Below are 14,572 nucleotides of genomic sequence, written 5' to 3' on the forward strand. Positions count from 1 at the left end.
ATTCTTTCACAAACTCATTTGCCCACAGACTGTTATTTATTTATTTTTTAATTCATCTAAATCTATTTCACAAAGACACTTTCAGAAATACAACACTAGCCTTGCCTTCTCCCAGCTTCAGGCATATTAAACTTGTTTCTTGAATTTCTTGTGTTCCCTCTAAAATACCAGCCTCCTATTACTACTTATAGTTCACTTCTAGTTGCCTTCAAAATTCAACTCCAGTCACCTCCTCTGGTACACCTTCTCTGTCACCCTACTCAGGCTAATTTAGATTCCCCTCCTCTGTGCCCCCATAGCAATCTATACATATCTTTATCAGAGCACTTAACAACTGACTATATTATTTGATTTGCTTGTTTGCCTTCCCACAATAGATAAATTTAAGCTCTCAAGGGCAGGAAAGATGTTTTTCTTTGACCTTGTATCTTTAATAACTGTGCCTGGCACATGGCAGTCTCTCAATAAATGGTTAGATGCTTTATATATGTAGGTTCCCATGTATAGGACTCTATATAGAAATAACACATTTCCAAAATATTTTATTCTAGGAACCACTTCTGGTTAATTTGCCATTTTTATAGATGTGTCTATCCTCAGTACAACTGGTCACTTCTAATTATTGTTACCAAATTAAATAATAGTCTGAGGTTTCTGTTTTGCATCCAAAAATTCTACTACATAGTGATCTGCATGTAACACTTCTAAAAGTAAGTATCTAAGAAGCTGCATCTGTTAACTTTTCCTCAGAGTGGTTCATTTCCTGTGTGAGTCTGTCTGTGGTAGGCAACTGTTTTATAGAAATCCTTTGTACCCTGGGTTGTCGATGTGTTTCTTCAGGGTGGTTTTACATTGTCTGTGCCAATGGCGCCAGAGTTTCAAGAGTGCAGACTTAGTTTCTATGTTAAATTCTTGGCTTCTGGGGCAGGGGGCGGGGAGCCTGGGTGGCACAATGGGTTAAGCATCCGACCGTTGGTTTCAGCTCAGGTCATGATCTCAGGGTCATGAGGTCAAGGCCAGCATCAGGCTCCGCACTCAGCGTGGAGTCTGCCTGAGATTCTTTCTCCCTCCTTCTGTCCCTCCCCACCGTGCTCTCTCTCTCAAATAAATAAATAAACCTTTTTATTTTAAAGATTTTTATTTAATTTGACAGAGAGCGAGAGAGGGAACACAAGCAGGGGGAGTGGGAGAGGGAGAAGCAGGCCTCCTGCTGAGCAGGGAGCCCGATGCGGGGCTCGATCCCAGGACCCTGGGATCATGACCTGAGCCAAAGGCAGACACTTAATGACTGAGCCACCCAGGCGCCCCTAAATAAATAAATCTTAAAAAAAAAAATTCTTGGCTTAGGATTTCCACACTATATGTGTAGTAAAAATTTCCCACAAAAGATTTTTCTGTCCCTGCTCAGACCCTTGAATAGGCGCCATCCTTGACATTTTTGGGGGCCATAGACAAAGTACCCTTTTCATGAACTGGCAGCCTTTTGAGAACTCCAGCTTTATATAGGTTATTACTTACAGTTCCTAGCCTAGTCAGGTCCAAAGCCATGCTTCCTACACCCAGGCATGGCACTAAAACCTGAGCCTCCAGACGCTAACATCTACTCTAGACGTCTTATACCAACCCTGGGCCACTCAAACCATTCTGGCCTTTGGATTCTCTTCATTTTTGTCACCTAGCAGTTCCCTTTCACTTTTCTGAACTCAGCTACATTTTCCTACGTTTATAATGGGAAAGGAGTCCTTATAAATCCATCTACCATGTTGCTAGAACCTTTTCCTAAATAAATTTTGAGTCCATTTACTTTTCTCCATCCCTTTTACTACTACCTCTGTGCAAGCCAATGTTCTCTCTCATGCACCCTTCTTTTGCAATAGTGTCCTTACTGCTCATCTCACATCTATTCCTGTCCATTCTTCCCCTGTCCAATTCATATGGAATACTGTACCCAGAGTTTAAAAGCCAGAATTCTAAAAAATGTAAACCAGATCATGTTATCTTTTTGCTTTTTGCATATTTTCTGTATGACCCAGCAATTCTACTCCTACATATATATCCAAAAGAAAGAAAAACATATGTCCACACAAAAACTCATACGTGAATGTTTATAGTAACATTATTCAAAATAGCCAAAAGGTGGAAAGAACCCAAATGTCCACCAACTTACAAGTGGCAAACAAAATGCAGTATATCCACACAATGGAATAGTGTTTGGCCATTAAAAAAATAAAGTGCTGATACATGCTACAACATGGATGTACCTTGAACACATTATTCTAAGTGAAAGAAGTCAGTCACAAAAGAACACATATTGATTCCATTTACATGAAATGCCCAAAATAGGCAACTCTACAGAAACAGAAGATAGATCAGTAGTTGCTGAGGTCTAGGGGATGGGAAGATGGGGTGGGAGTAGGGGGCACCATAACTAAAGGTATGGGATTTCTTTTTAAGATGATGAAAATGTCCTAAAATTGACTGTGGTAATCATTGCACATATCTGTGAATATACCAAAAAATGACTGAACTGTACACCTTAAATTATATGGTATATATAAATTATATCTTTATAAAGCTGTTCAAAAAAAATGCTTCAAGTAGCTCATCATGGTTCTTAACATATATATCCAAAATCTTTGTCCTCAGCTGTAAGACTGCATGATATAGCTCCTATTTATTCCTCAAGCCTCACCTTAGACTGCTCTCTCCCTAACTCTCTACCCCAAAGCCACAACATCTTCTCTCAAATTCTCCAAAGGATCAAGCACCTTCCCACCTTAGTGGCTTTTCAACAGCCATATTTTCTGCCAGGAATGCTTATCCCCTTCTCCGAGCTATTATTTGTCCACAAGAGCATCATACTCTTAAGATAACCTTCTGTAGGAGAAGGGAAGTCTTCTGTAGGCAGATCTTCTGTCATAACAACTCACACTACTTCTTCATAGTATATATCACAATTATTTAGTGTTTGTTTTTCTTCACTACCACATACATTCCCCAAGGGCTGAGATTGTTTTCCTTGTTCACTGCTGTATTACCTGGGTTCATCATAGTACTTTGCAATGGCACATGTTCAAATATTTTGAAAAGAATGAATGCTAGTGACTGAGTCCAACAGCTCTTTATGTAATATCTTCTTATTTATTTATCTTGTGCCATTACCCTATTTAATTTGTCTAAGATTATTTATCTAATAAATATCTAATATCCCCGTTTATTATCTTGTGCCATCCTAAAAATTCACTTATCTTGATATACCACATTCACATAATTCAGTGATATTTTGATTTAATTCTTCTTATATTTGCTGCTTCTTGAGGAATTATGTCCTAGTGATAATACATGGCACACAGTATATAATCAATAAATATTTGTGGCTTAAGTAAAACTTCTAAAACAAAATTAAAATCTGTAGCAGGTGCTATCTTATTGTTCATAGGTTGTAAAAATTCCAGAAGACAGTAACTGTCTCTCTAGGTTTCTCTAAATAATGGTGCATGCAACTAAATATTTAATAATGCAGTTTGATAAAAAGCCTGATTTACCCATCCTTACAGGGATCATGATCTTAATGATGAATTTAACTCCTTTTACTTGTCTCAGCCCAGAAGGAATTTTTAAAGGGAGTTTTTTTCAGCTAATATTCAGAAAATGTTACTTTTGCATTTAGTTCCTAGATGAAACTAATAATACCTAAATTCCATCTGAGCTATTAAATATATAAACATTAAATAGTCAAGATTGATTTATTAAAATTTCCTTGGCTGGAAACCAGGAAAAGATGATGCTCTGCAACCTGTTAGCCCAGAAAACTGACTTTCTTCTATTTTTATATAAAGAAATGAAAAAAGAAAGGAAGAAAAAAAACACTATTTTTCAACTCACTTAACATCTCCCTTCCACTTCTCAAAATTTTAATTTTAGAACTGTCTTTATAATAAACAAACATCTAAAAAGTTTAACTCGTTGTATCTTGTAGATGATAAGACTTCTTGACTTATTACACATATATACACACTCACAAACATAAAATCTTCCTTTGGATAGTCAAAAGAAAATGAAGCCAAACTGAAATCTAAATTTTGATAAGATTTCACTTCCTTTTATAGTCTTAAAAAAGGGATAAGTATGGCTTCAGTTTTTAAGTAGATCTGAAACAGCCAAATGGAGTGCATTCTATTTTTTACACTTTTTCAAATGGGAGAAAATGTCCCATTCTTCTTGGTCACATCTTCGAACATCTCCTAATAATGACAATCAAAAAGTTCTTCTTAGCTTCTACCTTAAATCTCTCCTGTGCCAATTCATGACTGCTCTCTCATAATTTTTCTCTAAAGAAACTGTACGGTTACTAGTCACTATCCTTCTACCATATCATCATATACTATTCAGTTCTTTTTCTGGTATTCCTAAATTAATTAAAATTATATCCTAGCTTTATTTCTCTGAGCCTTTCTCATGATACTGCTTTTCTTTCCTGCCAGAGAAATCTTCATGGACTCCTCAGAACAAAAGAAAAGATCCTTCTCTGTGCTTCAGGTTCTCCATCACAAAATGGGGAAATAATGCCTGACCCTGATTTCTTTTATAAGACAAATAGAAAAAAGATAAGTATCTATGTTAAATATTATCAGAAATAATTAAGATCTCTGTCAAAAATCTCCCAGAGGCAAAATAGAAAACCCAAACTGTAATATAAAGATCTACTTTCATAAATGTATCTGGGATTGGGGGAAAGACTTCACACCCACTCCTTTATCTCCTACCTCAAAGCAGAACCCCGCAAATGAAATCAGTATAGAACATACCTCCTCCTGTCCCTGGCTTCCACAGAGGAGTCTGTTCCAGGAGTGGAGAGCAGAGTGGCAGTTGTAACCCCATTGGCAGTGTTAGGTGGAGGGCGATTAGTGATCACACAGAGCGGGGTGCTAGAAGAGACATTGTCTGCTGTTTTCTCTGCTGTTGAGTCAGCCTGGGATTTGTAAGGAGTCCTGAAATAAAAAACACAGACACACAAAAACACAAGCAGAAAGAGAATGGTTAGGCATGCTACATAACAAAGCACTAGCACACAGACAGAGGGTTTGAGATAAGTTTAACTAGAGAATCTTCTTGCTCCAATTTTGTTGGCTGGTTGACTGGTTTTTTAAATTCTGAGCTCTTAATTCATACAACAGTATGATTATATACATTTAGTTTGATATCCTCTGCCCAAAGAGTTATATTTCATGAAAAAAAATTTTTTTTGCTTGAGATTAAAAATTTTTTTAAAAATGAGCTATGGCACAAGGAAGATAGTGACATATGCAAGAGTGCTTTAAATGACTCCTGAGCACCATCTGGTCTCCACACACACACACACACACACACACACAGAGGCAGGGCCTTTCCACACACATGAAAACAACACTAAAGTCACTTACGATATTATTCTCCACCTGCCCCTTAATTCTTGGCAGTGAGAGTCTTTGGTAGTCCTCAGCCTGGATTAGATGACCATCTTCTTGGATTCCAGAGATATTTGATAAATACAACCTCATATGTTTAGTTCTTTCCCACCTAGCTCAGCAACTGCTCTCTTTATATTTAACCAAATGCCTGATTGCCTGTATTCTTAAGTGCATACATGAGCAACAGAAACAAAAACTAATAAGATTCTATATGTAACCTTAACTGCAGACTTTCCAACAGCAAGCTGTATAATTAAACTCATTTACATGAAAACAAGATCTTTGTTTCTTAACAAAGAGTTGAGAGCAACCATTGGCTCTCCACCCAAAAAGCTATCATTTGTGATGTCACAGCTTGTTGCTGGGGTAACAGAGATCCAAAATTGATATTCAGAGAGATGGGAAAAGCAATGAAAATAATGAATGCTAAAAATCTGTTTGTTTTTTTTTTCACCTACTCACAATTACCAGAAATGCTTATAAGTAGCTATAAGCTCATTTTCAAATAATCACATCATTAGACTAAACTTGAAAGCAATAATCAGATCGTAAAAAATCTAAATATGGTACCTAGATGCAATTATAAAAATAGAACAGTTTTGAAGTGGTATCTAAAAAACACAAGCCACTTCTCCAGAAACAATTAATGACTCAGAAAAAAGGTGAAATTAAATTCCTCAGACTTATAAAATGTATGAGTCTATAGGACACACAAATAAAATTAGCCAGAACCAAACTATAAAAAATTGGTGGCTGGGTGATAGACACTGGGGAGGGTATGTGCTATGGTGAGCACTGTGAATTGTGTAAGACTGCTGAATCACAGACCTGTACCTCTGAAACAAATAATACATTATATGTTAAAAAAAAAAAAGAAGATAGCAGGAAGGGAAGAATGAAGGGGGGTAAATTGGAGGGGGAGACAAACCATAAGAGACTATGGACTCTGAGAAACAAACTGAGGGTTCTAGAGGGGAGGGGGGTGGGGGGATGGGCATGTACTGCATGGAGCACTGGGTGTTATATGCAAACAATGAATTATGGAACACTACATCAAAAACTAATGATGTAATGTATGGTGATTAACATAACATAAAAAAACAACAAAAAAAAAAACACCTTACCTGACATTCTTTTTAGGTTAATAACATGTTTTGTTCTCCCTGAGATTTTTTTCTGCTGTGGAAACGCCAAGGATTTTATTTTATTGAATTACAGAATAGAACTTGTACTATTATTTTGATATATGGTATAATTTTCTAAGTAGAATGTTAAGAACAGAATAGGAAGGGACGCCTGCGTGGCTCAGCTGGTTAAGCGTCTGCCTTCAGCCCAGGTTATGATCCCAGGGTCCTGGGATGGAGTCCCGCATGGGACTCCCTGCTCAGCAGGAAGTTTGCTTCTCCCTCTGCTCCCCCTGCTTATGCTCTCTCACTCTCTCTCTCTCTAATAAATAAATAAAATCTTAAAAAAAAAAAAACGATTGCCAGAATAGGAAAAGCTGCAGAGCAGGGGTCAGAGGCTCTGGAACCATGTGGGGTTACATTTCAGCCAAGTTAACCTCTCTAGTCTCTTCATTTGTAAAACGGGAATAATGATACCTTAAAATGCAGGGGTCTTGTGATAACTAAATAAAATAATGTATGAAGAACATTAGTATTGAGCTCAGAATAAAACATAAGCTCAGTGGAAACAAAATAGTGAAACAGGATCTCTGACATGGACAAATCTAGGTTCAAACCCTGCCTCAGTTCCTTACTAGATATGTGACCTCGGGCAGATGATTAAGTTTTGGGTCTCAGTTACTACACCCATAAAATAAAAATGGTACTTCATACGCTGGAGGCCTCTCTATAAACAATATGTGTGCCTGAGATAGCAAGTTGCCCAACCTATATTCATTTTCCTTTTCTTACTAACAGAACCCGTCAATTATTGAGGGCAGCATTGCACCTAGTTAAAAATTCACATCTTCCAAAGTCTCCCTGGCTGCTACAGGTAGCCAGTGAGGCATAAGTAGAAAATTAGTGCTTTGGGGGAAAACCTCAGTTCAGAGGCCTTCTCTCTTTTTGTATTGCCCCCTTTCTTTCTTCTTCCTGCCTAGAATGCAGTCATGTCAGCTAGAGCTTCAGCAGCTATTTTACGTCATGAGGCAACCTGTGGAAACGGAAGCATGATCTAAGGATTGTGAGGCAGAAAGACAGAAGGATCCAGGATTCTTTAAGGACTTTGAAGCTGTGGTGCCAGCCCTGCCTATTTCTGGACTTTCTTAAGTGGGAGAAAAAAATAAATAAACCTTTACCATATTTTAGCCTCAATTATTTAGATTTACTGTTACATGTGAGTAAACCAACGCTCATGTAATTTCTGTAAGTACCTAAGCCAATGCTTGGCACGTGATAGGGTTCAACAAATGGCAGCTGTTACTATTTTTCCCTAGTTTCAGCTCTTAATACTTAAGCAAGTAACCTGTGTTTCAGTTTCTTCACCTATGGTATAATATTTACTATGCCTGTGCAGATGAATTATTATGAGGACCTAATAAATTTCTACATAATTATCAGTATTATTATTAATAATCCATCTTGAGCCTATCCCTCCTGGCCAAACAAATGATCGCCACTTACTTTAAGGAAAGAAATCTAATAAATGGACAAAAATCAATCAAGTACTACCATCAACAGTGTTCTTGCAGCAACAAGCAACACTATCATCATTAATGTTTTTCATTTTCTTTGTGTCAGTTCTAGAAACAAGCCCTCAAAAAGTCCCTTTGCCATACCCCAAAGTAAAAAGGTCTCTGAGCATACATACAGGGTTGAAAGCCATAGCCAAAACCACAGCTGAAGTCTATTGTGCTTTCACGATGAAGCCCTGTCCATGCTACCCCCATGCTACCCCTTAGACAGACTAGACACCATGGCCCCGGGAATACCACAAATCTAGACAAATTTATACAAACATAAATCTCTTCCCTCCCGCGTGTTTCCAGCAAAATGCTCCGATTGGCTGGGAATTTCCAGAAAGCTATAGGAAGCTTTTGGAACAAGAGCTAGCTTTTCTTCTGATTTGGGTTTGTATGCCATCCTCTGAAAAAAAGAGTAAGTAGAAGAGATTCCTACTCACTGGAAAATTAATGTAAGTTAAGTATGGGGATATTTTTAATATGTGCTTTCCCATAATAGGATGAGACCCTTACATAGTAATCACACAAAAGCAGTCATTTTCAGTTGATGCCTAAACACCAAGTACCAAGATATATACCCTATGATTTTTCAATGAGCAACTGCTGAGTGGCTAATACAAGTCCAAACAAAACCTCCTTGTTAAATCATGGACATTTTCACAAGAATTCAAACTTGCTTCCCCAGTGCCAAAGTCTCTTTGGTTCGAATCTCATATGTGCATCCAGAGGCATGAGTTTTGGTGACTGTAACTCAAATGGCCCCAAGAAGCCTTACCTGCCATGGTGTACAGATGCAGTAGTGTTTGCACTGATTGGTGCAGGGCAAGAAGAGGCAGGTTGCCACTTGTTGCCCCGAGAGGTAGATGAACCAATGGTAATGGGTGAGGTAGCAGATGAATTGCGATTGGCTGAAATGTAGGGACTTGTGGGGTCACTACTTCTACCAAAGGAAGCACTGCAAAACAGCACACAGTCACTTTCTTCAGGACATGCTGCTCACCCACCATTTCCCAGCACCACCTTCCCCCCAGATTGTGCATTTAAAAGGAATGTAGACCAAAGAGAGGGTATGGCAACTGGGAAGTGGAGTGAGTGATCAACTCCAGCTAGAGCTGGGTCACCGGCAGCAAGCAGGCATTTGTCAATCATCCAAAAGAGTGAAGGAACATGGAGGAGAAATGATATGCAATAAGAGAAAGCAGAAGAATAGTATATAGGAACAGAATAGGGGCTAAGAAATATTAGCAAATAGAATAATTTTATTAGAAAAAGTAATTCCCAACAAACCCCAAAGGCAAAAAAATCATGCAACCCCAAATGTCTACCTGATACAGAAGTAGCACTGCAGAAGCTAAAGTAAGACCAAGAATTTGGAGAGGTTTGGAGTAGAAATTTAAAATTAAAGAGTGGAGAAGAATAAAAAAGCTCTGTGGAAAAAAAAAAATGTCTGAGAACTGTGGTTATGTAGCCTAGTCTTGGGAGGATTCAAAGTTTTAAGTCTAGAAAATAATATTGCATGGGCAGCAGAAGGCAACTTTCCTTTGTTTCAAATGAAGATAAGTAAGAACCATCTCAATTAGCAAAAAATTATTTGGATTAGAATTTTTTAAAAAAACATTTTGACTATTATACTAATGACACTAGCAGGGGTGACCAAAACAAGCTATGAAGCCTTTTACTTTAAGATGCATTTTACTGGGACACAGGAAAGGAATTTCTGCCTAAGGACAAGAGATGAACTAGAAAATGGAAAGTTTGCTGAGGCCCGGTGGAGCCCAAGATGGCCAAATGTCTTCTCGTACTTTCTTTTTTAAATAGTGATAGCATACAATTCCCTTTTGAAAAGATCATAAAATGAGATTCTGTATAATCAAAAAATGCTTTAAGGGTGACAGAAGTTTGGAAATCCAAAGCATGAAGCAAATTGTGGATCTTCTTTCAAAAAGCACTCACATAATTAAGCAAGCTTTCCACCCTAAATAGAGGCAGTCCCCTTCCCTCTGTTTACCATAATTGTGCCAACTATACCTGTCTATCCAGATGCTACTCACTCAACCCATTTGTTAATGATTTGGATCACGAAAAAGAACAACCCCACCACAATGTAACAACATGCTTGGAAATTAAATGCAGCTTTCTTTCCTAGTACTAGAATGTTATTTTCTTAGAAAAGTTTTCTTGGTCTTGGATGCAACCATAAGGCGTAATGATGTATCTAGACAGACTAAGACCTTAGTCCTGAAGACAAATAAGTGATAGCTTCATTAAGCCAAAAACACTGAGTTTGTATATATAATGAAGCTTCAGTGAGAACGCTGAATGATCTCTGCAGAACGGAAGACCATCAAAAGGCTACAGTGGCTGTTTGTTTTATGGCTTACTAGTTCCCATGTTCTGATATTAACTAGTTGACAAGATTCCTCTAATCAAGTGGAATTAAGTTTTAAACCCAAACACATAGTTTATGGCAAAAGGCTGTTTCTTGGGCAGCCAACCAATCCTATAAAACCTAATGATGAAGTCCATGGCATGAAGAGGCAATTGGAGGGGTTGAGTAAATAAAAGTGAAGAAAGAATTCAAAGTAAGAAATGAGAATCACTCTTGACATCAGCAGCAAAGTTCAAATTAAAATACTCATTAAGTATATCTTATAGTTTAATGGCTCTGGCAAAGGTGCTTTGCTTGCTGGCTGGTACATGGCAAAGAAAATAATTGCAGAAAAGAGAATATAGATGAGAAAAGGGGAAGGAAACCCATGTACCTTCTCTGCACCAAACTTGCGAGTTTCACATCTTGATGGATCTGAGGGCCATTAAAGTCATAAAAAAAAAAACAACTCAAGTCCCTAAATTAACAGGCTTCAATATGAAACTTCTTTAATGCAATTCAAAACTGTCCCCATTACCCACCCCCCTCACCACCCTATAGGGTCCCTCCCTTCCTCCCCATAAAAATGTAACTTGAGATATGAACTACTCTAGTTTTAGAAAAAGGAAAGCTAGCTACTGGACAAAGGTGATTTAAATTCAGTCCTGCTCAGGGATTACTAGAAGTCACTTCCAGTTGAAGATTTTAATAGGACTGAGAGGAGAAAGTATAAATTCAGATCTGTCTGTGGTGAGAATTTGGAATTAGCTTACTTTAATTCAGTTAGGAAAATAAATTAATGTTAATTTAAAATTAGTCAAGCTGTTACTCCCAAGAAATCTAAAAGTAATTCGTTTTTTGATTCATTTTCATGGTGCTAATTGGATATAAAACGGCATGCAATTATTACCCATACACCCATGACCAGAGTGAAGAAAAATCATCTCCCATCCCGTGGAACCTGGTACCTTTTCAAGTAGGTCGATACATAGGTAGAAGGAGCAACTGTCTGTGGAGTTTCACTTCCCTTTGCTTCATCCCTCCACAGCTGCCGTGTATATGAACCACTCCTCACTAGATTAACAGCTGATTCTCTGTAGAGGCATGAAAGAAAAATAAAACAAAGCACTGATTCCTACCACCAGTTTTGTCCACGATACAATGCAAACTGGGAGGGGTGCCTGGGAGGCTCAGTTGGTTAAGCGTCTGCCTTTGGCTCAGGTCATGATCTCAGGGTCCTAGAATCAAGCCCCACATCAGGCTCCCTGCTCAGCAGGGAGTCTGCTTCTCCCTCTGGGGGGGTGGGGGTGGGAGAGAAGAGCCAGGGATAGAAACTGTAATATGATGGCTAAAGAAATAGACACACTTTTCAAGTGATACTTGGTTTCATATAAACCTGTTTTCTGTATACATAGAGAATGGGTCAAGTATTACTACTGCCTGCTTTCTTTTATCAACTTCAAAGCCAACTAACTTCAATAGGTACCAAATCCTTATATCAAATACCATTACCAATTCTTTGGTAATGAGAACCCACTTTTGTTTCTCCTTTAAAGGGCTTTACAAGGCCAAGAGGTTGTTCATAAGTAAGCAGAGACGAGGATGATGGGGAAGGTGAGGAAGTCTGTCACAAGAGAAAGAGGTAACTACCGCAGAGGAGGAAAAGAGAAGAACCTGCTGGAAGTCTCCTTAGTGTTATAAATAAAAGTCGTCCAGGAAAGGGCTGTAGTAGGATTTCTAATTCACAACTGTTCATTCAGGGCCTTTGCGACCAAAGCTGTGGCTCTCCAGAGCAGTCCTTCTCAAACTTCAATGTGCATTTGAAGGACCTAGAGAATTTTTGTTAAAATCCAAGTTCTAATTCAGCAGGTCTGAGGTGGGGCCTGAGATTCTGCACTTTTAACATGCTTCCAGGTGAAACCAATGCTGCTGGTTGGGAAGACCACACCTTAAAAAGCACGGTTCTCAATCAGGTTCTGCTCTGAGATGCAGCAGTACCTCAAAATCCTCACATTCATTTTAAGTGATGAGGAAGACTTGAAATTTTATGTACATACACATTAGAAGTTGATCACTAATTAAATAACAATACCTTTAGTGTTTACCATGGAATAGGTCGTGTGCTAGGCACTACGGGTCCCTGAGAAACCAGACATAGATCCTACCTTTACAGAGCCTGCTGGTGTATTAAAACAAATTCACCCTCAGAAGGGCCGGGGAAGACTTCCTAAAGACAGTAATACCCAAGCTGAAGTGAGAGCCTGAAGGGCGAAGGGCAAAGCAAGAGAGCAAGGGCTGGGAGGAGCTCTAAGCAGAAGGAATAAACAATTCATAATGTGTTAAGGGCACCTGTGGAGAGTTGGCCGCAGAGCGATGGCCAAGGCATCACTATGCCTAGGAAAGTTACAGAGGACCATCTTTTGGCCTGTATTAGGATTACCTGTTCTCCTTTTCTTCAATGTCACTTGTGCTGCTGAGCCTCCGGGGTGCTAGTGAACTAATATAGCTTTTGTTTTCTCTCTCCTGTAAAATCAAAACAAGTAAAGCACAGAGAAGGTACAATACTGACACCGTGTAACATTCTGGGTAAAAAAGCAGAGATCAATACACCTATATCATCTTATTTCTAGATCCAATACCAATTCTGGTTTGAGTGGTATTACAAAAGGTTACCTTTCAAAGGCTAATTCCTACCTCTCCTCCATTAAAAGACCAGGGAAATAATTCTCATGCGAAAGGCCAAAACGATCAAAAAAGGAAAACAGCAGCACAAATTACACAAAGCAACAGCCCTGCCAAGAGAGATGGAGCCTTTGAAAAGCCACAAACAGAAAACTCCACTCTAAAGTTCTTAATGAAATAAGCCTTATTTCTTCCCCAGCCTATATCTTCTCTTTGAAATGCAGCTTCAGGCACAACAAATATGCTGCAGAATTCATCCAACCAATATGACTCATCTCCTGGAGGAGTCTCCAGAAACACAATATTGAGCAGGGGACTACGGTTATAGGGCAGACCTGACCCCAGAGAAGAGCATCAGGTAAGCCCTAGAAAATCTGGAACCAAAAGTTAAGAAATAAAATTGCACTGATCTTGGACGATTATGTGGATGAGCTGTTTGTGAAGTTAGCCCGATCATATATCTAGTAACAAAAAAAAATAAGGCACTTAAACACTTTTTTCTAAGTGCTAATTTGCCTGAGCTTCATTAGGATCGAAAGTCCGGCTAAGGAACTTTGCTTCCAAACACTGAAACAATAAATTACTGGTATTGGTTCAGGGGAACCTTAGGCCATGTCCAAATTTTCATGTTTCTAACTAAATTTATTTTGCTTTATTTTATTATTTATTTGCCCTACGTAAGGAGGGTAAGGAAGAATGAACATAAGCTATGCCAAAAGATAAAGGGTTTTTCTTTTTTGGCCAAGTAATAATAGCAAGCAAATAGGTAACTGTTTAAACTATCAATGTGCCATCTCCCTTTAAAGACTTTGTACTTCCAGAATCAAATCAGGGACTAGAACACACTTTCATTTGCTCCTGAAACTGAATTTTCACAGAAGGGAACTGCCCAGGAACTCCCCCGTACCCTGCCTAAACTGCACCTTATCTTTGTTGTCCAGCAGAGCAGAAATCCGAGGGCTTGATGATGACCGGTAGATGGAAGAGCCTCGGTCCCTTAGAGCTTCCCTAGAATTGGCCACCTCACTCAGCATGTTGTGGCTGCCAGTTTTTCTGAGTCCCAGTCTCCACGAAGAAGGAGATTCATCTTTGGGTTCTTCTGGCTTATTAAAAAGGCTGGAGGAGAACTACAAGGGAAGAAGCAAAGAAAAGAAAAGGGGAAAAAAAAAAAAGTCCTGATGGTTCTTTTCAGCCTATTTGCCTTTTCCCACACTAAGTTCAGTGAGACAACATAAGGCAGTACAAGGAGAACAAATACATGGCAGGCTTTCTGCCAATGTTCCCTTCCTCACCTGGCAGACGCTAATAACTGCTCAAGACTGCCTTTCTCCCTGAGCCAGAAATAGTCTCAGATTCTTAACAGTGCTCCTACTGACAGAGTTGCTC

At 38.8% G+C, this 14,572-nt stretch overlaps 1 protein-coding gene across 2 annotated transcripts in view; it reads right to left on the bottom strand.

The window, feature by feature from the left end:
• The window catches only part of PPP1R12B (protein phosphatase 1 regulatory subunit 12B), a 217,146-nt gene that overhangs the window by 116,250 nt on the left and 86,324 nt on the right, over positions 1-14,572 (bottom strand). The window contains exons 10-14 of one of the 2 annotated variants that reach the window (XM_028120207.2): positions 14,110-14,313; positions 12,945-13,027; positions 11,473-11,598; positions 8,912-9,091; positions 4,809-4,991 (exon numbers count right to left, since the gene is read on the bottom strand). In XM_028120207.2, the coding sequence (XP_027976008.1) occupies positions 4,809-4,991; positions 8,912-9,091; positions 11,473-11,598; positions 12,945-13,027; positions 14,110-14,313 (776 nt within the window). The remainder of the gene's footprint in view (positions 1-4,808; positions 4,992-8,911; positions 9,092-11,472; positions 11,599-12,944; positions 13,028-14,109; positions 14,314-14,572) is intronic. The other variant, XM_028120208.2, reaches the window with a different exon arrangement.

Source organism: Eumetopias jubatus, unplaced genomic scaffold, assembly GCF_037043125.1.
Source record: "Eumetopias jubatus isolate StellerSeaLion01/CBP00866 unplaced genomic scaffold, mEumJub1_p1.0 scaffold_12, whole genome shotgun sequence".
NCBI lineage: Eukaryota > Metazoa > Chordata > Mammalia > Carnivora > Otariidae > Eumetopias > Eumetopias jubatus.